Here is a 26,726-nt window from a genome sequence, read left to right as displayed (position 1 = left end):
GACTGAAGAAAATCCATCCAAAACTGCACCCACAGATACTTTCTCTTTTAATACATGAGACCTCTGTTTGCAAAGCAACTCATTCAGTGAAATGCAGCCCCAGGGAAAATTCCCTGTGAACTCAGCAGAGCCAGGATTTCACCCAATAACCAACCTCTCTCCGTTTCATAATGAATTCACTCTCCTTTCCTGCTCTGTGCCTTTTCCTTTCTGATCTCTGCATTGCCACTAGAGCAACTGCAGATTTTTTTTTCAGGGCAAAACTTCCTCCCATGTTGAGGCTAATAAGGAGTAATTTCACTCAAGTCAGTGGAGCTACCCTGGAGTAAATTTGGCAGTGACAAGAGGAGAATCAGTTCCCTCTCCTTGTATTACCAAGAAACACGGTAAACAGTGCAGGCTTTTCATGCCTTGCCAAGAAGTGCCTGTCCTGGAGTTTACTGCGATGCAAATGAAACAGACCCCTGAACAACACAAAAAAATAACAATTGTTTTCTTTGGAGCTCCATGAAAGAGGGAATTCTTTGCTTAAGGAGCTACATTAAGCCTGACTCCACTCTTGCTGGTATCATTGTAAAACACAGGGGAAATGCATTGGGAACCAGGGAGCTTTGCCTGGGTGCAAAATCAGTGCAAGAGAAAAGCCAGTCCCGTGGGTCAAAAGCGAAAAAAAGGAGGTTAGTCTACTATCCCCACCCACATGGAAAGACAAGTGCATCTTTGTCCGTGATTAACCACTTTATAAGGCAAAGGATACTGTTGGAGTTTCTGCTTCTGGTTCATGGAGTTGCTGTGGGCTATGATTTTCCCAAGGCCGGTGATCCAGTGGTTGGCATCATCCTCTGAACTCGCAATGAGGTCCAGGTTTTTCCGCTGGTCTTTGAAGACGATGGAAAAGCAGCGATACTCTGGGACATCCTTGGCGTATTTTTCCATACCTTCTGTTTTATGGCCTGACCTCACATCCCGGATATCTTCAATGGAGACTGTGGAAAGAAAGCAGAGCCTGCTGTCAGCAGGGGGTCAGTTCAGCCTTATCTCTACTTGGTGAAGGATATTAAAAAATCACTCTTCTTTTCCTGAAGCCTCTGGAGGGTTCCCTTCCCTTTCCCCCCTTCCCCAAGCTTTGGTACTAAAGAAAACTCAACTCAAAAGGACCAGAAAGAACAAGAAATTTTAAAAAGAAAACCTCTTTCTCCATATTCTTTATTTAAAAAAGAAGCAGACTATGCTGTAGGTGACATACTGTGATGTCCTGTTCATGCGACACAAATCGCAGCCAAAAGTTTGGTTCCAAGTCCTTGGAGCATCCCTGACTTGAGCATCCCTTTACTCATTCCCCCTGAGAACAGGAAGAGTGGAGCTGCACCTCCCTGTGAACATCACCCCACAGGAAAATCCTAAAACCACAGAATGGTTTGGGTTGGAAGGGACCTTAAAGATCATCCAGTTCCAAACCCTTGAAATGGACAGTGACACCTTCCACTAGATCAGGTTGCTCCAAACTCCATCCAGCTGGACTTGAACAGCTCCAGGGATGAGAAGTCCACAATCTCTCTGGGTAAAATAAGAGGTGACTTCAATAAGAGGAAGGTAAGGAACAAAACTGTCCTTCTTTAGGTTGCAGAAATAGTAAGAAGGTAAAATTTAAGACCCCATTTGTTCCTCTCGGTCACAGTAGTGGAAATTGAGCAGGCAAAGACTAAAGCTTCAGAGCAGTCTGGTGTCACCCATGCTCCTCCCTAACCCCTGTCAAGGGTAGAATTTATCCTCCTTGCTGTAAGAAATCAAACCACTGTTTTCCAGATCATCTTTCCCCACTTCCATCTCTGCTCTTCAGCTGGTGGAAATGAACCATGAAACTGCTCCAAGTTTGCAAAATGTACACACAATGCAATCCAGTAGGAGCAGTGTATGAAGAGACTTTTATTAAACAAATATAAGTAACAGAGACAACCCTAAAATACCCTTGAGAACAACTGGTGCCCTCAAACTGGGCTGAAATCAGGTGAGCTCCCAGCAGCACCCACAGCCTCTTTTTGTCTTTCATGGGTCACTTCAGACATCTACAAAACACTGGCACAGGTTGCCCTGAGCAGCTGTAGATGGACCATCCCTGGAAGTGTTCAAAGTCATGTTGGACAGGGCTTGGAGCTACCTGGTCTGGAGCTTTGTTAAAAAGCAGTGCATGAGTATAAAAGATCCCCAAAGTTTAGCTGAATAGGAGAAACTTGCCTTTAAATACCCATTTCACCATTAAAACGCCCAGTTCATTCAAAGTCAACACTGTAGAAAAACCCAACTCAGTATCCACCTGCACATTTTTGGCATGGCTGCCTTGGGATTATCCAAAATTCATCAGATGCTCATTAGAGGTTTGAAAACTTTCCTGTTTTTCCCAGAGCCATCATGATAATGCCCAGCTGCTGGGGAAAAAAAAAAAAATCCAAAATTTCACTCTTAAAAAATCAGTGACTTCCTAAAAGCAACACTTAACATCTGCTTCAAGTTCTCACCAAATGCTGGGGTGGTCAAACACCTTCCACAGCACTTTGCAGGTTCCTGTACAAGAACATACCATGAGGAGCTCCCTGGAGCTGGCAAAGCTCTTCCCTCACGATTATGAGCTGTTATCTCTGTGTGGTCTCTGATTATCATTTCCTAAAGGCCAACAGTTGATCAGCTGAGGGGAGGGGAAGAAAAGGTTGGGTTGGGATGGGCTCCTGTGGAATTATGTTAGCTGGCCAATTTACCTTTGAGTGAAAGTTTATGGGCTTCAGTACTAAAACCAGCTTAAAGAGAAAAAAGGCTGCAATTCCCCCACAGCTGGGCCTTCCTGGTGATCTTGCCCTTTAACCAGGACATTAATCAAATTACAGTTGTGCCTAAAGTGGAACTACACCTTTAATGTAAAACATCCCATCGTGTTTGGCCAGATTCAGTTCAATCAAAAAGTCTAGAGTGTATTTAGGCTTCTTTTATAGCCAGTGGGAAATAATGCAGCTTTTGAAACACAGCTCTTCTGTCCTATTCAAACAAAAACTTCAGGATAAGACAAGTTATACCCTTAATCCATGGCTACAGTGGACTGTTGACTAGAAAGGAAGTGCAAGCTGGGCATCTCATATGCAGACAGTCTGTAAGTATGGGATTCTCCTCCTCTCCAGGTCTCTTCTGCTTATGGCAGTGAAGTGGAAGAATCATCCTGCTATTCCTCTTCACCTGCCAGCTGCTCACCACTGCTTGGCTCACAAGAGTTATTGTCCTGCAGAACGACTCCTTAGTCTGCTTGTGCAATCAGTCCCTAAACTTCGGGTTGGCAATGGCCTCGTGTTTCCAAGACCAGAAAATCTGATGTTAAATACTGGAAATTTACAATGGATTCTTTGGAAACCATTACGTGGCTGCATGAATCCACTGGAAAAGAGAGCTGTGTGGGAGGAAAAAAAAGATTGATAACCTGTGTCTGGAAGGGGTGCCTTGATCTTTTCAGAATGTGCTGAAAAAAGGATGATGGAGATAAAAGAGCTCCTCAACACAGAAAGGGTACAAGGAAGGCTAAAGAACAGGACTGGTGTCTATTGTAGTCACACAAGAGAGGAGAAAAACTATCACCACAGGAACTGCTAAAACGCAGGGTAAGGAAGGACACTTTTTATAGCTTTCCATAGCTTGGTTGTGTGTACTGTTTTCATCTATCAATAAAAAAGCTGAAGCCAAAGGACTCAGCCCACGCCATCTGTAAAAGTTATCTCTTTTCTGGAAAATCTTAACCCAGCAGAGTACTTTATCAGCTGCTCCCAGGCAGCAACAGTACTCTATTAGGAGTCCCAAACTGTGTGTTCAGCTGAGCTATCTGCAAGGAGAAATCAAAAATAACTGGGGGACAGAGATGTTTCACAGCAGAGGAACACTCACAGCAAACAGCCATCAATCACAACTCCCTGCAGCCTCCCTGTTCCTTCCCCATCACGCCACAGGGGGAGATAACCACAAGCAGAAGAGAATCTGGAAAGTTTGCATCTACTCCTGAGTGCTTGTGTCTGCTGAAGAGGTGGTTTGTAGAGAGCCCAAAACATGACGCACAGCACAAGGAAGCCTGTGTTCTTCCTGGCCTCCAGACAACGACTCACACAGGTTACATCCTGGTCAGCCTTCCTGGCTGCTGGGGATGCTGCTCGGACAGCCAAAGGCTCCCCACTGATACGGACATCAAGCAGCCTTCCCTGGAGCCAGTGAAATTCCTCCTGTCTGAAATACTCTCAGGGAGATGTTGAGAACTTTCTTTCTAGCCCTCCTTTCAGTTTTCATCACTGGCTCCTGCTCTTGTGCTTCTCCCTTGCTGATTTTCCTCTCCTCTTTCACCCCTGACATCAGCAGGCAGGGATGACTCAGGCCCTCAGGATTCTGTTGACAGCCATGGTATTTTCAAGCAATCAATATGTATCTTTTGGGTATCTCTCTTGATTGGGATTTCTCCCTTCATGGCTTTCAAGATTTGTCTTACACTTGCAAATTCATCTCGTCATGCAGAAGGAACACCTCTTAAAGGAAATCAGCTGGATGATCTTTAAGGTCCCTTCCAACCCAAGCCACTCTATGATTCTTGTACAGAAGAGCAAGAAGGATGAGCCTGACAGCATTCCTAATGATGAAAGCACTTGTCTGAGAGAGAAACCCTGGCCTCTCCATCTCTTTTCTCATCACTGCTCCACAATTCAAATGTCCAGACTGTGCTGGGAGCATGAGCAGGGAACTCTTTGGTAATCCTAAGGAGTAGAGGGAAAGGAGGAACAAAGGCAGAGAACAATCCCTTTGTTTTCCTCCTGCTTGATAGGCAGCCCTTTGAGATGACACATTTTGTCAAGAGAGAAAGTAAGAAACGGAACCTGCACCTCCTGCAAACTATTGAGCATGTGAAGGACAAGGAGTTGCAGGTGTTTCTCCTTTCTTGTGCCTTTGCTGATGAAGTGGAAGAGGAGGGTCACTGTATGGGCACTGCCAAAACCACCTTCCTTGAGCTACACCTTAGGGAAGGGGGCAGCTTTTCACTCTGGGGGAGGAACTCCTCAGATCCTTTCCTCATCATACCCCTTGTCAGTAACAGGCGATCTGTGCAAAGTAGCATTCAGTCACACTGAATTACTCCATCCCACTCTAATTGGCTCAGTAAGTCACTTCTGTTTACTGTCAAGAAATGCAGATGAGAAACGTGCTCAGCCGTTCAGAGCCCGCACACCATCCTGCATGTCTGCAGAGAGGGCAGACCCTCACCAGCTGCACCTCGGCTCAGCATCTTGTCAGGAACAGATGAAAGCTGCTGGCTGGCCCCAGGACCATCTTGCAGAAACACTACATGGATTTCACAGCACGCTGGAAGTGCCCTGTGTGCTGCTTCTCGCTTTGGTTTCACCCCAGGAAGAGACGTTCAGCTGATATCGGTTTCACCAGGGGGGGCTGATGCTAATGGCCAAACACAGTTGAGATCAGGACCTCAATAATCAGTGGGAGCTGGAGCACTGTCATCCCCCCGTGCTGGGAACACCAAAGGCTATCCATCACCCTCATCCCGGAGGGATACTTGAACACAATGACTCACGGGTGGGTTCAGCATGAGCCCCACTGTGCCGTGCCTTCCCAGCCCTGGCGGCACTGCTCTTTGATCTCCCTGTGTGTGAATGATGGCAGGTCCCAGCTGCTGATTCCTCATCCATTCTCTTCCCCGCTCCCCCTCCACCGACATGCTCAGCAGGTTGTTCTGACTCGAGATCTGCTGCACAGCAGTCTGCCCTCATTGCTGGCGTTGTGTTTACCAGCTGGCAACCAGTGACACAATGCACATGCAATTTTACAGGTTGTTTGGAAATACCCTTTCATGTAAGGTCTTTACCCAGTCTTTCAGTCTACCCATCATGGAGCATTGAAGCAAAGAGAATGATTTCTATTTACATTCCTTCCACACAACCAGGGCCCTGCAAACTATTTTGGCGACCAGTTCCTACTTCCTCTGCCATCACAGCACCGCTAAATTTGGATCTGAGGCTCTCAACACTTCTGCCTTTGCATTTAACATATGCTACAGAGAAAAAGGTCAATATTTGCCAGCGCGCTGCCCGCAATGAAAACTGTCCCAGCGATGCCCGCGGTGGCCTGATTCAAAACTCAATCGAAGAAACAGGCAGCTCTGCCTCTGAAATGACGTGCTGGATGGCTTGAGCGATTTTGATAAAAATTAATGAGGCCCACAGACAGACAGACGGGTTTGTTTTCACAGCTGACGGCCGCCTTGCATAACACATTCGCATCAGCAAATATTTTTTCCAGGGATAAATACATGTCTGACCATGAAAGCAATGATTCCTCAAGAAACTGCAGAAGGAAGCTGTCGGTGCAGCCAGCTACCTGCTGTGTGCACACAGGTTGCTGAGAGTTTCTGTTGACTTTAGACACTTACCAGGAACAATTTCAAGCTTTCGCTTCTTGACTCGAGCAAACACAGAGCAATATTATATCCTTCCTGTTCTTCGGCGAGCAAGTTCAGGACATTAATTCAATGGGGACAGTAATTTATTCTCCCACAAAAATGTTATGGTATGTTCACTGCATGGTATTTTAAGGATATTCATAAATTTCACAGCAAGCCACAAGCAAAGGGAAAAGTTTTCTGATGAACACTGGTACTAGGCTACAAATGTAAACCTTTTGTACTATGTTTAAACCAGGCAAAAAATATCCTATAACTGTGCCTGAAACCAGAAGAACAGAAACAAATCCTGTGCATTTTTAATAGTGAGAATACATAATCATCAGATAAAAAAATCAATTTCATGACTTTAAGTTACAATACAGTCACCACTTGCAACACTTAGTAGTGCAGCTGAGTTTAGCTCACCTCCCAAAACTGATTATTTTAATCAAAAACACAGAAAAAAAAATCCAACAATAGTAGTTTTTACGTAAAGCTTTTGGCCAGAAATGGAAATATTTCAGCTACAACTCCTGACGTTCTCTCTTGACTTCACTGCTCGTGACTCAACGACGCAGCCCCAGTGAGTCATCCCTGGTTCACTATGTGAGGCTTTTCACGGCTGTCATGGAAAACGTCACCTCCCTGAGCCTCCGGGAGAGACACAGAGCAGGAGGTACCAAAGCACCATCTCTGGGGCCTCACTGTAGCACCCCTAAACTTAATTGACTCATTCAGCCTTTTCCTTCTGCCTTTGAATACTCTGTTTCTCCACCTACTGCTCAAAAGGATGATTCACTGGAAAGTTTTCAACCATTCCCACAAATCTCCAAGTTGAGAGAGTTTTTAAAGGGATTGAGTCTGGCTTAAGTGAGCTCACACTAGGGATTACAGTTGGTTTAAGAAAATGCTTTCAAAAATCAATTTCACTGAAAGCAGCAAATGCCTTTCTTTTCTTTTTTTTTTTTTTTAACCTACATGATATCTGATATTTGACCACAGCTAAACAAGACAGTGCTACTGACAGGCTGCTGCTCTGCCCCCTTTGGCTCTCTTCCCTCACACCACAGTGATGCTCAGCAGTGAATTGCCTCACAATGAGCTGTTTTCCAGCTCCCTCACACAAATCTTTTCTTTGCCCCAAAACTGTTAATCCAGCTACTTTAACTCTGTTTCTAGAGGCCAGCGAGAAAGCACTGTAAAAGCCTCATGGGCCAAAGGAGCATCCACCCTCCCATGGCCCTACACATCAGTTAGGATAACGACAGCAGCAGCGGTGCGTTTGTGGGTCTGGTTGTAGCTCAGCCACAGGAAGGAGCAACTTGTGGTGAAAAATGGATTTTTAAAGGGCCTTTTGAGCAGCCCTTGGTGCCCAGAACCCCTGTGTTTCTGCTGGAGGCAACCAGAGAGTGGACACAGGGCAGAACATGCTTGCTGGAAAACTGACTTAGGTTGCTTCAAAGGCTTTTGGAAAAAAAAAAAAAAAAATGCCCTGGAGCCTAAATGGAACATACTGAAAAATAAGGAATTAATGACAATAAGGAAAAAATGGATTATTCTACCAGATCAGAAACCGTTTTGGAAGGACAGCTTATCCCCAAAGTCCTGTTGGGGTAATGCAGCTATGAAGACAGCATCCAATTTAAATTCCCAGTTGTTTAAAATACTGACAACAGAGGAAGGTACTCCTTATACCCCAAGTATCTGATCCAGGCAACATCTGTACCCCTCAAAACCCTGATAAGTGAGGATTTTTGAACATCAAACATCTGAGATTCTCCTGTCTAACCTTGCCAGTCCCCAGTTTTATCTACTGGACTCCACCACACAATGGTTTACAAACAGCTTTTCCACATGGTTGTAAGAATCCCAACAGGAATGACAAGAAACTATCCAAACAAAAACATAACCCTTAGACTGCCCAGACTTCCCTCCTCTGAGGTGCATCCATCACTGTCAGCAATGCTGTAGATAAGATCAGACCTGCTGCTAAACCTCCCAGTTTCCATTCTGCTCATCCTTTTTTCCATCCTGAAAAGGGAGCTTATCTGCAGCTTTAGAAAGGCTTTGTCCTGAAGAGCAAAGTCATTGTCTGTTAACAAGGAAGGGTGACCCTCTGCAGAGACTCACCCTGAAGTCCCCCATTTTGGGTCCCAAATCATGACCCTGCACTCCTCCTCTGATGTGACAGCCTTCACACTGGACCAAGTGAGAAGGCAGACGTGGTGATAGAGCCTGCCAGAGGCCACAACACAAGCCAGGGGTAATCCACTCTGTGCCTGAACCCAAAGCTGCCTGGTGAAGTTAAAAGCACTAGAATGAAACTCAAACACAGCAATCACTCTGAAAACTCATGAGTGGAAGGTCTCAGAGGATAAATAAAAGAAAAAGGCGAGGAGAAACATGACCAGAAGGTTGAAGGAAGTGATTTTGTCCCTCTCCTCTGCTCTCATGATATAACACCTGCAGTACTGCAGGTCCGGGGCCTCCAAGGATATGAATCTGTTGGAGCAAGCCCAGAGGAAGCCACAAAGATGTTACAAGGCCTGAAGCCCTCTGCTCTGGTGACAGGTTGGGAGAACTGTTCAACCTGAAAAGAAACTCCAGGGAGACATTAGAGCCTCTCCCAGTACCTAAAGGAGCTCCAAGAGATGTGGGAAGGGACCTTTGACAAGAGCCTGGAGTGATGGGACAAAGGGGAATGGCTTCACACTGCCAGAAGGCAGGTTTAGATTAGCTATAAGGCAGTGATTCTTCACAGTGAGGGTGGTGAGGCCCTGGCACAGGTTGCCCAAAGAAGTCGTGGCTGCCCCATCCATGGAAATGTTCAGTCCCTTCCAACCCAAATCAATCTCTGATTTTATGAAAATGGACCTCTTTGATGTTATTGCTTAGAACTTGGCAGGAGTCATTTCTCTCATTGACTTCCATGCTCAGTTGTGTCCAGAGCTCCTGCTGGAAGCAGCCCTGAGGTGTCCCTCCAACCCTCCCAAGAGCTTGGCAGCACAAGTGCAGGCACAGGCTCACATCCTCCCAGGAGCATGTGGGACACAGACTGTCCACATCCCACAGCCAGACAAGTGTCAGAGCCAGTCTGGCCAGAGCCTGGCCAGAGCTTGCCTTCACAGAGCTGCAAGGACAAGCTCTGCCTCTACTGACTTGACTCCATTGCTGTAATCCTGATGACAAAAACAAAAAGAAAAAAAAAAAAAAAAATCTTTCCATGGGAAAGGTGTGCCTGCATGGAGTGACAAGGAGCAGGCACGTGCTGCGAGCCATCAGGTCACGTTACTCCATCTCCACTGAGTGTCACTGAGGACGCTCCCAGGGCACAGCGGGTTCTCTGCCCACAGTGGCACTGCCTGTCTGCAGCAGTGTGGCAATGCTGGCTGTGCCCAGTTACCAAAGCGTATCTGGAGTGCTGTAAATCCCCACCCATGCAGACACACCTCCAGCCTGTGCTCAGAGCTCAAAGGATTTGTAATAAATCCTCCTTTATAAAATAGTTACAGTTGCACCACTTCTCTATGCCACTGCCACAGCCATGGATCCACCAGGACTTCTCCAGGCAAACATCAGGGTGCCTGGAGCCACAGCACAAGGATCCTTTCCATTTGCTTCCAAGGACTAGGTGGGGTCAGGACTGTTGCTGTAGGTGCTCCCAGACCCCATAATTTGGAAACTGCTGGCTCAGAGCACAGGAAAGGGAACTCTGAAAGTCATTCTTCTCAACTCACACCCTTATTTGGAGTGAGATACATGAGCAAGATATATAATGTAAAGAAAGATATATATATTATCTGGGAAAGGACTTTGGTTTTATATGGGACAGAGCTCAGCAGAGCAGGCATTCCCAGGAAGCAAACATTCACTGAGGACTTTCTGTTTGTTGTTGTTATGATAAGTTATTGAACTGGGAGACCTGAAGAGCCCAGCTGAGCTCAGGACCTCACCAGGCTGAGCATCCAAACACCCAGGAGGGGACCACCTCCAACCCAAAGCCTCAGGGGAAGTCTCACTGCAGCCTTCCCCCTTTATAAAAAAGGAGGGAGAGGGACTTTTTTACAAGGGCAGATAGTGATGGAAAAGGTGGAACAATTTTAAAATAAAAAAGGAGACATTCAGATTAGATGTTAGAATGAAACTCTTTACTCAGAGTAGGGCAAGACACTGGCACAGGTTGCTCAAGGAAGCTGTGGATGCCCCATTCCTGCAAGTGTCCAAGGCCAGGCTGGATGGGGCTTGGAGCAACCTGGTCCAGGTGTCCTGGCAGGGAGTTGAAACTGGATGAACTTTAACGTCCCTTTCAGCCCAAACCTTTGTGATTCTATGAATCAAAGCCTTTTACAGTTAGTTAGAGGGAAGAAAATGTGTGGAGAAGGATGCACAAAGAGATTAAATGAGGTGCCCAAGGTCATGTGAGAGGACTCTGACCATCAGGGTTACAAACCAAACATATTTTACCCTCCTATGTTACTCCTCCTACTGGAAATCTTATCACTGTTCGCGGGAGGAAGGGAAGTAATTTGAAAGACCCACCCTTCATTTAGTTAATTGTGATCATTACAAAAAAGAATAGTGTAATTAACACATTTCAACATGCCATGAAACATATTCCATGTTACTAATTTATCTCCTGGATTTACAAGACCTCAATGATTAGTGAAATAAGTGAGAAAAAACTCAGAAAATATGGAGAAATGTGTCAGAAAAATATGGAATGAGAAGGAAAAAAAGATATAAACAGACACACACCCTGCCTGATTCCATTTTGACTGCACAAGTGGGGTCCCAGTTATGGTGCCAAGCTAGGTGCTGCTGGAACAGAATGGTTTTTCCTGTGCCATATAATGGTGATTGTAGTATCTGGACTTTTTATAACAGGGCATATCCTGGGTTTCCAAGATAAGGATGAGAATAGGCTTTCTTTCACCCCAGAGACATCTCCTGTCAGCCCCTGGATTTCCACATCTCTGCAGTTCCCTTGTGAGCCTTAAATGCCAGTTTTCCCCCAGGCTGCAGGCAGGAAAGGAGCAACAGCCACACAGCACATCACAAATGCTCATACCATGTCTCACACCAACATTAGGGCTCGGGCACCTGAGTGACCTGAACAATTTGGGGAGGAAACAGGAGGCAGGCAGGGCTGCTGAGACCAGCACGGCCCACCCCACAACCATCTGAGGCAGCAGCTCATGAGCTTGGGCAATGTGACCATTCCTGACACGGCAGATTCCTCATGGCTGTCCCAGAACTGACAGCGTCACTCAGTTTGTGATGGAGTCACAGGAAGAATGAAAGACCTGCTCTGATTGCTCCAAACCCTCCCTCCACACCACATAATGGTCCTGGTTCACCCCAGGAACCTCTGATGAAGCAAACTTTACTCACAGATCTGTGACTCTGGGGATCTCAGCACCTTCTTTGACTCCTGCCATATGGTTTTGCAGTCCTCCTGGAGCTTATAGAACCGCTCCTTCCTCCATGAGCTTGACTTCACTTTTAGCAGCTGGCTGCCTTTCAGGAGGAACTTCAGGTCCTTGTCATCTTTGAGGCCTGTGGAAAAACAGAAGTGGTAACATTTTAAGAGACAGCTCAAGAAATGATGCTCAAAGAGTTTTCCCTTCCACAGGTGCAGCGAGGTCTGGGGAGGAGAGCAGAGCAAAGACCCAGGAATCCTTCACGCCACTTCACGACCACAAAAGGGGCTGAAGCCTTGTCTGCTTCTCAGATTGAGTCCTAAGGCTTTGTGTTATAATTCTCAGGTGTTTTACAAAGATAAAATATCTCCTTCCCAGCAAATACTGTTGGGATGCAAAAATTACAACAAAACCAACAACAAAACAGTAAAAGCAGAGAAAGGAAAATTGTATAATTTGTAACTGGAATGCTGTCAGGAAATTTCAAGTGATTTCAAATCTATTCTGCAACAAAATTTCCTTTGCGGAAACAGGAATACACAAAGATATCTCTCATCCTCTTCTGGCAAGCAGTGCCTTCCTATCCACGTGGGAATTTTGCAGATCAGATGAAGCTTAGGAGAGAGAAGTCTGGTGACAGGCAGCACCAGATCACTAAGGCAGCAGTAAGGAGCAGCCACAATCTCCTCATTGCTCAACCATCCGAAGGGTCTTTGTCTTTCCTACATTGTGAGGCCGATGCAATGTCAAATAATAACAACCAAACCTTCTGGTTGTGGGAACTTTGGATTTCACAACTTAACCTAGATTCAGGAAAGCACTTAAAACATCTAGAGAGGAAACAGGCACCTATTGAGGCTTCTGAAAACACAGACTTGGCATTCTACATGGTTTTGCGTGTCTCAGCAGTGCATGACTTCTACATACCTAAATACCTTGGAGAATCTGTTCCTCAAACCAACCATTAATTACAGATCTGAAGCGTGCAGACTGAGGAGGGTGAGAGCATGAAACACAAGAAGCACATCCTGGGCTTTCTGTAATAGGCACCTTGCAGTTCTGTGACACTGCATGAAAGGCTGGTTCAGAGCTGGTGAAGCAGCATTTAACTCTGCAGTGCTGACCATGCACATCCCAACTCAGAGGAAACTTTTCTAACCTTACCTTGACAATGCAGGTAGCCACTTGGCCACCTGCAGCCACCTGACACTCACCTCCAAGGAAACTCCTCAGTGCTATACATAGTGTGGAGTCTCACAAATAACATTTTTTCATTGCAGTGTCCCCTGTGCTATTGGGTTGGTTCTTCTCTGGGAGAAACAGCTGCTTTGCATCATTGGCTTTTACAAAAGGCAAGACAATAAACTACCAGGCATCACTTCAGGCCTGCTGGAAAAACAAAACCCTGACATCCCAGTGGCCAAATTCCCAGTCTCCTGACATTCCATAGAGGAAAATGAAGTGCCAGGTGCTGCAAAGCACCAATGTGGTCATGGTAGCAACAGCAAAAGCCAACACTGTGAGTTTGTAACTGCGATACACTGGCCTAAGAGAGCATTTTAGAGATTTACATCAGAGATAAATGCTAGGGGTGTCCAGTGTCCACTTTGTAAGCGGTTCACACCATTTATCGGTTTTGCAGAGTTCAAGGAGCATGCCCAGAGCTGAATGAGGCTGAAACATCCAGAGTTGATAGCGTCAGAGATCCCAGAAAGGTGGCTTTGGCTTCTCTCTTTCCTCAAAGTTAAATTAGGTATCTTGTTAATTGTCTCCCCCACTACAGCACTGCTTGGCTTCTCAGCTCATGAGTGGTCTGGAGGTTCCTAAGTGGGAATCTGAATGCTTCCCCCACAGAAAACCTCAGAAAAAAAATCATGAAGAGAAGAAAAAGAAGCTGTCTCCTGCAAAGCACAGAAGGGTGACAAGTTGAGGCCAGCTATGGGACCGGAGACAGCATTCCTAGGGGTTGATGAGAGCCCAGATCATCCAGAGGGAGGACCACACCACCACAGCTTCACAAGTTCTTGCTCTCCTGAGCTGGCTTCTGCTCTAAGGCAAAGGTCCTCCAAGTGCACAGACTGCAGCCTCACCAACATCCCTCCCCTCAAGGTTCCTAGAGAGGAAACCAAATTCTCCCTTCTCCCTATTCACCCATATTTCTATTCTGGCTCCCAGCTTGATTCCTTCTTTTTCTTCAGACCCCAACCACCTGAGGAATCATTACAGGACTAGGAGGAGGACGTGTCACCCTAGGATGACATGATGAGGAAAGCAGGAAATCCACCAAATCTTTTGGATGCCTATGTCCATAAGTGTGGAATGAGAAATCCATTTAACCAGGGCATGTTCTGTTCCACGGACCCTGCATGCAGTATTGTAACTTGTCCTGCTACCTGGACATCCCAAAAAGCTGCACCAATGCAACAGAGACAAATTTGGGTGGGCAAAGGTGGTGCCCACAAGGGCAGATTCCTCTCCTCCAGGCTTGAACCACATAGCTCAGACACAAGCTGGAGCTCAGAGCCCTTCACCCTGTTCACCAGCAGAGCCCCACCAGTGAATAGCACGGTCAAAACTCCCCTTCTTTGTCCCCAGTGCTTCAGGCTCTGCCTCCTGTGCCCAACCAAGCACTGGCACAGACTCTTTTCTTGTGTGAGTCACTTAACTTCCGTGTTCATACCTGCATTTTGTCAGGCCAGAGATGCAGCATAAGACACTCTGATCTGCTGATACACGAACCACAAACACACCCCTGATGTGTCAGTGGGACATTACTCTCAGCTGGTTATTTGAACTGCTTTCTAGAAATAAACCCCACGTTTTCTCAGCAGAAACCTGAAGATTTCTTCCTAGCAACCCCAGGGAGAATCATGGAATGGTTTGGGTTGGAAGGAGCCTTACAGGTCCTCCCATTCCACTCCCCTGCCATGAGCAGTGACACTTCCACTAGACCAGATTGCTCAAGGCCTGAAGCTGAAGAGGTTTGTGGTCCAGAGCTCCATCTCACAGCAATGAAAACTCATATCTAAGAAACCAGAGTCATTGTACACATGCATCATTTGAAAGTTTAAAAACACTGCGCAGCAGGACAAGGATATTGACTCCCGACTATATAACAACATTTAGGTTGAGAAGCACAATCACTGCACTGAAATAGATGTGCAAATCCTGCCTGAAGCATGTGGCAAGACTGTGTCTTGCTTAGCATCCTCTGTAAAATACCAAATACACACTTAGCATGCAAAATTCCAGAGTTCCTTTCAAGGGTCAGGACCTCCCTACTTGCAAAACATCAATCACACACTTCCTGAACAGAATATATTCAGCACACAGTGATGTTCAGAGTGAAAAATCATGTTTGGCCAAGGTAGGAGCGCCTTGAGCACACACAGCACCGCAATAACCATCATGTTAATACACTGCACTAGGAAGCTTCAGACACTGAGACATCAGAAATGTTAACCTTTGCCTTATCTACCTCAGGTTTACAGCAAGCAGGAAGCCAAATACGAGAGTAACTGTCACGGTAGAAGCCAGGCTTTGAGGAGATAGTAAGGATGGCAGTGATAATCTGTATTGCTGCACCGGTCTCACAAATCTGCTGATGTGATAGGACTTAATTACAGCCACTATAAAACAAGTCTCCTCCCGCCCGCTCTCCTCCTCCCTCCCACCTGCTTAGAGACCAGGCTTAACTCAGGTTTGCTGGTTTTAAAGGGCAGACAGCCTTTCTGGTAAAATTTAAGGAACTTGGGTGGGTGAATGACTATTTCCCACTTCCATCCACCCTCTGTGTCCACAGGAATCAAGGAACACGCATCCACTTGGGCTGTGCCTCCAGAGAGCAGGAACAAAAGTTATGAAACTCTCTGGGTTTCCTCTTTCATCAGCAGCCCCTGCGTGGTTCCCTGGGCTCTTACAGTAACAGTCAACAAGCCACCGAGCAGGGCTGAAACTGGGCAGGAGAAGGGCACTGCCCTCCCCCAACACCCTCAATCAGAGGCAGTTCACAAAGCCCAGCAAGAGATTTGGGAACCGAGCCTTTGCCCACATTCTTTGATGCCTCCAACGAGGCGATTCACACATCTGGCGTGTGGTTACAGGCAAACGAAAGGAAAGGAAACCTTGGGAATTTAACCCTGGAGTCTAGGGTGGAGCACTGCCTCTGCGCAGGGAAAAGAGAAAGGAAGAGGCTGTTCCGAGGGTCTGCCCAAGCTGTCCCTTACCCAGCCTGATGCCATTCAACGCGGCCACTCTACGGCTCTGCTCCAGTAGCATGTTCTCCTGGGACACGGTGCGCTTGGGCTGCCTTCGGATGCACTGCATGATCCAGTGTGGGGCTCGGGGACAGGCGCCGGCCGTCGGGAGGGCTGGGGGGCCGTGCCACCCCTGCAGGGATCCCTGCTCATCCAGGAGCTCCGGCGGGCGCGGTGTCACACGGGGCTCCAAGGAGCGCAGGCAGCGGGACAGCGGGAGCACAGCAAGGCAGGGGAGGGCAGAGTCCAGCCGGGGGTGGGACTCTGGGAAGTCTCTCCCCCTGCCTCACACGCTGGATGCAAAATTAAGCCGAGGAGCCTGCCGGCAGCTGCCCAGGTAGAAGGAACAAGTTTTCCACCAGTCGTACGCCAGTGGGATTTTACGCATCATTTCCAGAGGCTGGAGAAATCGCAGATACTGTTTGTGGCTCCTAATCACTGCCTTGGGCTTGTCAGCTTGTCCTGCCCACGAACGCCTGGATCCGAGCGAGCCTGGCTCCACCCTTTCTCTTCTGCTCTGAGCTGCTCCGTGCTGTTCGCGCTGACAGGCACCGAACACGGTGCCTAAAACACCTCCTAGCCAGGGCAGATGTGACCCAAAAGACACTCGGAAACTGAGTTTTAATGCTCTTCCTTTTCCACCAACGGAAGAGTATTTTCCTAAGAGTGCGGAGAGTGCCACCGATTTCCTGTGCGACTTGGGTGAGTCACTGACCCCACATTTCTGCATAGCTTTGGATTTATTCTTGTAATTCAGATTTACCCTGCACTCTGGTACAGGAATAAGCCCCCTCAGGGATTTAACAAGTCACTGATTACACAGAATCACGGAATAATTCAGGTTGGAATGAACCTCTGGGGCTCTCTCGTTCAACTACCCATTCAAAGTCAAGTCACCTTCAAAGGTAGATCTGGTTGCTTGCAGCCTTGTCCAGGTGAGTTTGGATATCTCTAGGGACAGAGACTCCAAAGCCAATTTAGATACCTGTACAAGAACTCAGGTGTTCTCAGAAGCTTTTGTTTGTTATGACCAGTATAAATTTCCTTTGCTGAAACTCACAGCCATTCCCCATTGTCCTGGCAATGGCTGGGACTAAAATCCATCTCTTTCCTAGCCATGACCTTTTCTGAAACACACAAACACACGCCTTGTCACAGTCTTTTTTTTTTTTTTTTTTTCTTTTTCTTTTTCTTTTTTGCAAGCTGCTGCTGTAAGGGTGAAGGTACTACAGGGGCATGGGTCAAAATGGAGTGAATGTCCCTCACTGCAGAATCAGCATATACCCAAGAAAGTTGACATCAAACCCCACATCACTGTTTTAGCCACTGTTTTTGACCGTAATGAAGGCTCTCCATCACCACTCCCTCATCATTTTCAATACAGGTTTTACAAACATTGTCTCTGTTTCTGGTGTCTGTCAATCCAGACAGCTTCCCCTTTTTTCTCTGTAGTTTGAAGGAAGCCCTACCAGCCCTCACAGGGAAGCACCGGGGACTGGTTGACCAGCACAAGGACAGGGTCGGAGTCATTGGTCACTGCCATACACCACCACAGGTGAGAAACCCTTTGGGGACAAGACAGAGCCATTGCATGGCCTTGAACAGCAGTAGATCTAATAACTCTTTATTTACACAGCCACTGCAGATCACAGACAGCAAAGGAGAATACAGGCAGTTTCTGGATGAGCCATTGCTGAACATGTTAGCCAGGTTGTCAGTGGGTGTTTGGGAAACACCTCCAGCCTTTCTGGGCCCCCTGCACAGACAGGGGCTGGATGTCAGAGCTGTAATCTCCATAGCACTCCCCTGGGAGCTGGGAGCTTTGTTTTTGCCCTGGCAAGGAGGTAAGCACCATGACGTAATGGCTGGATGATATTTATTAGCTATCAGTCTCTGAGCACTTCCCATATTTCACATTGTGCTGGAGAGGACTGATCTAATTAAAGGAGTGGGGAAGTCTCCCATAATTGCCTTAGCAAAACAATTTGCTTCTATACCCATCTCTCCTCTCCAGTAGCAACCAGTGTCCCATAGGGATTGATCTGGGAACACACAGAGCCCCTGTGCTTCACTTTCTCATTAATTCCTAATAGCAGTGCCAGTGACAGCTCTGCTCAAAGCTTTCCGTGCCCTTGGAGAACATTTTACTGTATTTAGCCCTGAAGTTTGCTCACACACAAAGCACAGGGTCAGCATTCAATGAGTTTACATACCTCTCCAGAACAGCAATGTGCAAGTTCTGCTGTTGTGAGGGTTTCAGGGATGTAAAGCAGTTCAAATCAGTTTGTTTTTAAAATGAAGATGAGATAATCAGGACAGAATTTCCCTGCTTTGGGAAACGACTGACCTGGATTTATTGTGTTCTTAAGGTCATTTAAAGACAATGTCACAACTCACAGAAGAAGCCTGATGGGTAAGTGTGACAGGGGTATTGATGTTACACGATGCTGCCATCACACTCTGGCACGGGAGGAAGTAATTCCTGCAAATGGCTCATGCAAAAATTTCTCAAGCCTTATTCACCGCAGGTAACTGCACCTCAGTGGGTCGTGCAATTTTACCCGTATGACCAATCCCAATTAAATAAATGGCCCTGGTCACATGAGGGAAGTTATCCACGTCCCCGTGCCCAGGACTGGGGCTGTGCTCATCATCCTATTGATTCCAGCTGGATTACTCACAGAGCAAATGGAAATCAATGGGAACGAGGATGTCAGAACACGGTCCCAAAGTTAGCAAAGTGCTTGAATATCCAGGAAACAGGCACTTGCAGATGGAGTGGCTGCAGTGTCTGGTAGGAAATGGGCTATGTGAGAACACTACAATCCACAGGCTGCTCTTCAGATGATTTTCCAAAATTAATTAATCCCCATCACATCCTTTCACAAGGGAGCTAAGGAAGCACTGTTACCACTTCACACTGGGAGAAGCAGGTTGGCTTTCGAGTTCTTTATTAGGGCTGCACTGTTCTCCTACCACCATCATATTCAGGCAACACCAGAAGTGATACAACCCTAATTCTGATCACAGTCTCTTTAGAGCATACTGACAAAAACGACATGATAAAACTCAGCTGCTGATTTCCCCAGGCTTGTGATAATTTAGGAACAGAATTAAATACCTGTGCTGGTGATGACCTCACCACTTCTCCATCACATCATGCACATGATGCAAATTAGAACTAAACATGCCTATGGGAACTACATATCAAATAATAAACATCATGTTCAGGGGAGATTGCCCCCTAAAGAGACCAAAAGTTGTACCTTGCTCTGTACTTGTTACCAAGAAGAAAAAAACAGGTCTGTTTTATATGATGCCATTCTTCTTACTAAGGAATGTGACAGAAAGGTCCTTTCCACATCTGCTGGGTCCCACCTGCCCTGTCCTTCCCTCCGGAGTCTGTTCCTCACTTCATCCATACCCTGCCGTATTCCACCTGCAGAAATCCTCTTTCCTCCTTCTCTGATACCTCCAGGACACCACTCCCTACTCTCAGCTTATTCTCCCCAGTGACACCTCACATCCTCTGAGGACCAGGCCTTACTGTTGGCACAGCTTCTTCCTCCAGCAAAAAATGCCTGTGGATCCTCTACATCAGCACTTTCCTTCTTGCTCCCTGTGGGAAGAGGGGATCAGGGAGTGGGTGCTGAGTCCAGATGCATGAGTGCATCCCTAGCCAAGGATGCTGCTGCTTGTTCCCAGTGGGTGCTTCTTCCGAGCATGTGGTATGTACCAAGTTCCACCTTGTGGTCACACTGAGAACGGGCTTCTCCAGCACCAAACCTCCTCCTCCTCTTCCTTACATTGGCTTTTCTTGCCCTCTCCCTTTCCAGAGTGCTTGAGAGGTCCTGCTGAGCTGGGGCAGAAACCATATACCTTAAAAATCAACACAGGAGGAGTTCTCCAAGGTTTTGTGTTGTGTTGTCCTCCAACTCACTGCCTGGAGCCTCCCTCTGCCTGCACGCTGGCCAGAAGCCATGTGATGGGATCAGCACTGTCACCTTGCCCAGCATTTCTCAGCCCCACTTTCTCTCCATCTCCTTTGCCTGTCTCACCTTGTCTGAACAGTCCCCGGGAGGAGAACGGTCCCTCCTCCAGCTCTAACAAGTCCACACAGCCCATCTTTCCCCAAAACAGACTGGTTATATCCAGAGTGCCCACTGGGAAGGGCTGCAGACCATGCCATCACCCAGACCATGCCATCTGCCAGCTTGCTGTGGGTCGACACTAGGCTGGGGAATGTGCTGGCAATTAAACAGCGCAGAGCCCTGGCCCTGCTTTGTGTAAACAAAGCCAGGCTGCCCGCTCAGACATTTCACAGACAGACAAATCATGACCTTTATTTGTGAAAACCTTCATACATCTTCCTGCCAGTCCAGGTCCCTCTCAGGGAGCTTGGATCAGTGCAGGGAACAGGCTGTGACCCATCAAAGGCTACTTGATGATATCCAGGTAAAACAAAACACCCAGATAAAGTTCATCGTGCTTGGGAACCCAAAACCAGACCGAAGGTTTGGTTTGCTGTTTCCACTGGTCCCTTCATCACAGTGCACATAGAGATTTGACTGCAAAGAGAGTGTAAAAAAAATACTGGCTTGCCATAAATTACACAGCTTTTCCAGTAGCTGGTGTGGAAAGAAAGTAATTGAAAAGAAGGATGGATAAGACCAGGATCAGCAGCCAGGGGCACTCGAGCAGTTCAGTTGCCCAACTCCCAACTCATGTTTCTGGGAACATGCTGATGAAGATGTTGTCTTCATAAACCCAAAGTCAGTTGTAGGTGGGTCCCAGCCTCATTTTTTAAAGGCTGCTTAACAGCTTTTCTCAACATTTTCTTCAGGAGCTGAAATTTCTTTCATAGACAAAAGGCAGGTTATTCTCAACATTCTGGAGCAAGGCAAAATTTCTGCAATAATTGCACAACTGAATTATGCAAAACTAGGGAAAAAATTATTTTTTTAATTTCCCCTAAGGGATTTATCTGGAATTTCTGTAACTCCAGCCAAAACCAGCCATCGAGACTTTTTATGTGCTACCTCAATTGAGGGCTTTAAAAGGTACCATGTGAGGGGAAGCCTGAGGTGTGAGAATTTCCCGACACAGTGTTCAGGCTGGCTCATTTAAGGTGTGGAAGTATTTCAGTTTAGAAGAAACTGTGTCAAAATCTTTTCTGCCTGCATAAAGAAAAAAAAAAAAAAGAAACACAAAAGAAAAAGAAACAAACGAAGAAAAAAAGAAACACCTTGGTCTAACCAAGATCTGCAGCCTTTTGGTCCAGTGGCTGAGTGAGGACTGAGACCCTCCACCCACAGGAGGGACCTCCGAGACACGTTGCTGGGGCTCAGTCTGCCGTATTTAATTATCTACAGTGCCAACAAGGGGCCAGGAGAAGACAGGATACAATCCTTCTGTCTACATTCCATAAGCCTAAAATTTCTTAGAGATACCGGTGCTGACCCAGCTGAATCCCACCCTGTGTGATCAAATCACCAAGTGTTTATCTGCAGCTTTCCTTCCAAAATACCTTTTTAAATTGATGTCCCTGTATAGGAAACTTTACTTAGCTCCCAAATCATTGACACACCTTTGGCTCCCAGCGCTGCCTATCCAGGCAGCTGAGTTTCCATTCCTACACAAACCAGCTCTTCCCCACACACCTCTACCTCTTACTTTTCCCTGTAGCTGGCTGAATCCTTTCATCTCTGCTACCTGCAACACTTTTCCAGGTGACTGCATTTCCCTCTTCTTTCTTTTTCATTTCTTCATTAAAATCTATTTTGCCCCAAGCATCCTCTGGTCCTTCTTAGCTAGTTTTGGGTCTGATGGGGCTTTACACACTGGCAACAATCTCAGAACCAACTGTGGGCTTTAATTTTACTAAAAGACATTGCTCAGGTGGAAAAATTAGCAGCTTTTGTGTCAAAATAAAAATGACCCAAAGTGGATTTACTTGTCCTGTGTGAAAAGGGGACATGTGGACTGTTTAATGTAATGGAATGTGTCAGTATCCTAAATTCCCCTGGACTATGGGGAACAATCAGGAACTATGGTACACAAAACTCCCACGTAGTGTATCAAGCACAACCTGCATCAAAGGTGGGTGCTGGGAACATTGTTGCTGGGAAAGGAGATCAAAGTCACCAGCTGCTCCAGAGCAGATCCCAGCTGATCCCAAGCTGCTTTGCCTCCACCGATGGACCTTGAAGTCCAGAAAGAGCCTCCTCAGTGCTCCCAGCTCACAAGGGCAGGTGGAGATGATTCATTTGGAAATTTCAATATAGATGTTAGTCCTGAGGACTCGCTGGCAGAGGAAACAAGGAAATGGCCTGTCTTGTAGGATTTTACGAGCTGATTCTCCCCCTGGACTGTGGCAGAGGGCATTCCCCTCACAATGTGCACAGTGTCTTGTGCGAAAAGTCAGTGTATAAGAGTAAGGCATAATACAAATTAGCTGTTCTACAATCTATGAGCACAAGGGCTCCCAGTTCAGAAACAAACGAACTTCACAAGGCAAGAAGAAGAATATTAATAGCCCACATTAACTCTGACATGGTAAATACAGCTGTTGTTGTCTCTATTTTGGGTGGAAAAAAAAAAAAAAGAGAAACTGAAAGGAAAAAAATTGAGTTTCAACATAAAGCCAGAGACAAAGCATATTCACAACTCACAGTATCAGAAATTTCTGACAAAGTACATAGCTCAAGTCTGATCCTATTAAGAAGTCCACATGTGAGCAACTCCTCTTGTCTAAGTAGTCTGGCATTTGGAGTGACTTTGGCATTTGTGTCTGTGTGTGTTATGTGTCAAGGAATTTCAGTAAATACTTTTGGAAATTCTTGGCTCATTCAACATTTGTGTATTTTTTTTGCTTCAGACAAAAAAAAAAAAAAAATAGATTACCAGCCACTGAATTCTTCTTGGTTCATAAACCCAGAGGACTAAATAATATTCACTGAAAAATAACCCACAGGCCAAAATGGGAAATGGTTTAACAGTTCCAGATGTGTTTCTTAGCTTTCTTTCCCCAGTGGCTGTATAATGAATGAGATACCTACAAAAAGTATAACATTAACCTCTGGTTCACCCTCCTGTCGGATTTCTACCATCTGGGAAAATCAGAGTGAAGATTTCATCAGCCTGGGGGAGTCTTTTCACATAGTGTTACATTCTGGTAACACTAAAATGATTATGTTCATGGGTAATCGCTTATTGCTCTATCAGTTTATTTTTGTTTATAGTTTATCTGTAGTAAGAAAGCACCTGTCTCAAGAAATAAAAGAAGTACTGGAGGCTTTTCCCATTTCTTGGGGATCAAAATATTCTATTTCAACCTGTAGCTATCACAGCCCTGAGTTGTTTCTGCTCCTCAGAGTAAGTAAAATACAATGAAGTGGTAACAAACCAACACATAAAGTCAGGTGAGGGAATCAGGGGGGATATTTCATTGCCCTGTCTATCAGACAAGCCTCCCAGACTTTGCACCAATAGAACTTTCCTAAATCTCACTTGCTGCAAGGGCAGAGAGAACTTCTTTTTTAAGAAAGATTACTTATTTTGTCCTTAATATTTGCGGTGTTCTGGGGACAGCCCCTGAGCCCAGGTGTTTATCCAGGCTCTGTTGTCTCCACCAGAGCCCACAGAGTTTATTCAGTGCACCCATCCCGCTCTCAGTTTCCCATAAATGGGAGGAGATCTGGATCCACTTTTCTGAACTTGCAGATGCTTCCCCAGCCAAGGCACCCTTCCTACCAACACAGATTACAGAGAAAAATCCGTCATCTCTCTCTGTAACAGCGATGACATGCCCCATTACATCCAAATGCGAGAACGGGGAAGTGGAGAAGAGAGGAGTAGAGAGGAGGAAAAATAAAGCTCTTGGACAAGATAAGAGAGCTGAAACACAAGAGCACTTCCCCAGACTTACTGTTGCAGGCGAGGAATGTGCCATTGGGTTCCATGGCTGCAGCAGGAGCCGCCAGCAGCAGCAGCAGCAGGGCTCCGGCGAGCAGCTGTGCCCAGAAGTTCGCGCTGCTGTGGGGCGGCGGCCAGAGCCGCCAGGCTCCCCCTGCTCCTCTATCCAGCGATCCCCGACGGCAGCTCCCTCCGGAGGGGCTGCTCCTTGCCCTTGGCTGGAATTGCGTCCTCGCTATGACTCCTCATTTATCTCTCCCGCATCCGCACGCCGCTGCCTGCCCAGCGCACGGACCGCGGCCAAGCGCCGCTCTGCTCTTGGCTCCTCCCTGCTCGGATTTGGCGTCTTCGCCGCTGGCCCGGCCTCCTCCTGCCCCTGCTGCTGCTCCTGGAGCTTCCCAGCGATGTTTCTTTTCCTGCGGCTGCCACATTTTCGTGCTCTGAATCCATCCTTGGTGGTCCGCAAATCAAGGAAAGAGTCTTAAGCAGTTGCCACGGGTCAGAATTTAGTGCTAATGAGCTTTTAGATGCTGGTGGAGGCATAATTCTTTTCACAAGTTCTTTCTTTTTTTTAAAAAAGAAAGAACTCGGTCAGAACTTGCCAGTGTAGAAATAGACACTGTAACCACAAACGCCCGCAAAGGCATGAGCTTAGGGCAGAAAAAAAAGTTATGAGCTTTGCATTTGAGACAGAGAGACAGAGAAAACTGCACTGTCCTGAGGGTTTTAGTGAGTGGAACTGATTTCTTCCACTTTGTTCCCTCCTCCTGAATTGGCTATCTTTGAAGGGTAGAAAGATGATGATGGCAAACAGGGAGAGGAAAAGGAAAGGAAGCCAGTGTGGGAAAAAAAAGTTTCCCTCTACTTGAATGTTTTTTAGTAATTGGTTCATTATTGTTTGTGGTGCTATGTATGTATTTAGGTTATCCTGATGCAAACACCTGATGGAGTTATTGACAGATTCAAAGCCCTCTCTCCTCTGCAGCTCCACTGACAGAAGAGAGAAGTCTCTTTCTAATGGGGACAGATCTAGAAAACATGTGGCGAAAAATCCTTTGGGACAGTTTGTCCCTCCCTGCCAGGAACTAGGCTGCTCCTCTGAGAGCCCAGACCTTGCTTTCAAAGAGTTTTATAGTCCACAAATACAAGGCTGCTGCCACCACCCAAAGAAAACAGCAAAACTCCTCATGCTAGAACAAAACTAAGAAAGTCAAACAAGTGGAGCAAAAAAAGAGGAGAAATTTCACCCCATGACTCTTCTACCTCACAGTCACCAGCTTGGCATGGGGAGGGCTCATCTCCTGCTGGACACTCTCCAAAGGACCTAGGAAGGAACCTTCCTTTTTCAAACCCACAGACACGGATTCCAATGGGGCAAACTGGCAGCTGCTGGCAGGCAGCACAGCAGCTGGAAGCACTCAGAAGATTCCTGGTACAGCCCTACAAGCCTCAAGGTAGAGGGATTTTGGGAGGACACTTCACAGCCTGTCACCCTTTCAGCTGATGGGGAAGAGTACTGCAGGGAGTGTACAGGAAGGCTGCTGGAGGAGCCCGCCAGACTGGAAACTCCAGAAAAGCTGAGGTGGTGAGGACATGATGGTTTTCACAAGAGCGGAAAAGGAGAGAAGAGCAGTTTGAAAGTGGTGACACAAATGGCATTGTAGTAACTCCTTCCCTGTTCTCTGTGTCACACCCCATTGTGTCCTCACACTGCCTGGCACAAGTCCTCACTTAGAGATGGACTGGTCGGTGTCCCTATGCCCTCTGTGGCAAAGGGGACAGTGTAAGAGAGCTCCATTACTCCCAGAAACGACATGGACCATCCTGTGGTTAGAACCTCTTCATAGCAGCATGGGGTATAGTGGCACCATCACTCTGCTGTGAACACAGCCATCATTACATCAGGCTGGACAGGGCTTCACCAAGAAAACACAACTGAGCTTCTCTGCTTCTCTGCCATCATCCCCTGCATTAACCCCTACATGAGAACCCACCTTGTGTTACCTTCTTGCCTTTTCTATGGTCAGAGCTGAAGTAGAAGCTGGAACCACAGAATCACTAAGGGTGAAAAAGACATCCCAAGGTCATCAAGTCCAACAGTAACCCAGTACCACCATGTTCACCACTAAACCGTATCCCCAAGTGCCACATCCAAATGGTGCCTGTCAGGAGGGCTCACAAAACCTTGCCCAACTTTTCACTTTTTGCAATTCCATTTACCCTCCCTGCTTCTGTGCACACTCAGAAGCATCGCCCCTTAGGCTGCTTGGAGCACTTGGGGACCTTTCTGCCACCCTAAGCTAAGTCATCACCATTTCTAAATCCTTGATGGGTTTGACATGAGTGTGTGCTCAAAGCAAGCCAGAGAGTAATAGACAGTCTTGCACTTCTTGCATTCATCAGAAAGTACAGCAGTCACCATCAGGGCACTGATATACTGCAGCAAACACCCAGAACTGGAGATCCACAGCACAGGTCTCATCACAGCTTTGTTTTAGAAGGCTACAGTCTTTTGAATTGTATTTCTGCATGTGCTTAAATTCCCTTTCCTTTGCATTGCTGAAAACAATATACATCCAGAATAAAAACAAAACCAAAGGGATGTGAGGAGCTACTGGGCTTTTGTGAGCTGCAGAAATCCTACTAATAAAAAATGTCCTAAGAATAACC

At 46.6% G+C, this 26,726-nt stretch overlaps 1 protein-coding gene across 2 annotated transcripts in view; it reads right to left on the bottom strand.

Moving 5' to 3' along the window:
- The window catches only part of PLCD1 (phospholipase C delta 1), a 50,766-nt gene extending 26,436 nt beyond the window's left edge, over nt 1-24,330 (bottom strand). Inside the window, exons 1-3 of one of the 2 annotated variants that reach the window (XM_066201589.1) lie at nt 24,070-24,330; nt 11,858-12,022; nt 758-986 (exon numbers count right to left, since the gene is read on the bottom strand). In XM_066201589.1, coding sequence (XP_066057686.1) covers nt 758-986; nt 11,858-12,022; nt 24,070-24,103 — 428 coding nt within the window. In that variant the 5' untranslated portion in view covers nt 24,104-24,330. Of the gene's footprint in view, nt 1-757; nt 987-11,857; nt 12,023-16,112; nt 17,938-24,069 lie in introns of those variants that run through there. The other variant, XM_066201580.1, reaches the window with a different exon arrangement.
- Nucleotides 24,331-26,726: the final 2,396 nt, after the last annotated feature.

The sequence above is a fragment of the Chamaea fasciata genome, unplaced genomic scaffold, assembly GCF_029207755.1.
Source record: "Chamaea fasciata isolate MVZ Bird 193981 ecotype frontalis unplaced genomic scaffold, bChaFas1.0.hap1 SCAF_1, whole genome shotgun sequence".
In the NCBI taxonomy this organism is placed as follows: Eukaryota; Metazoa; Chordata; class Aves; order Passeriformes; family Sylviidae; genus Chamaea; species Chamaea fasciata.
The sequence above is the reverse complement of the archived record's forward strand: the minus strand, read 5'-3'. Positions and strand labels throughout refer to the sequence as shown.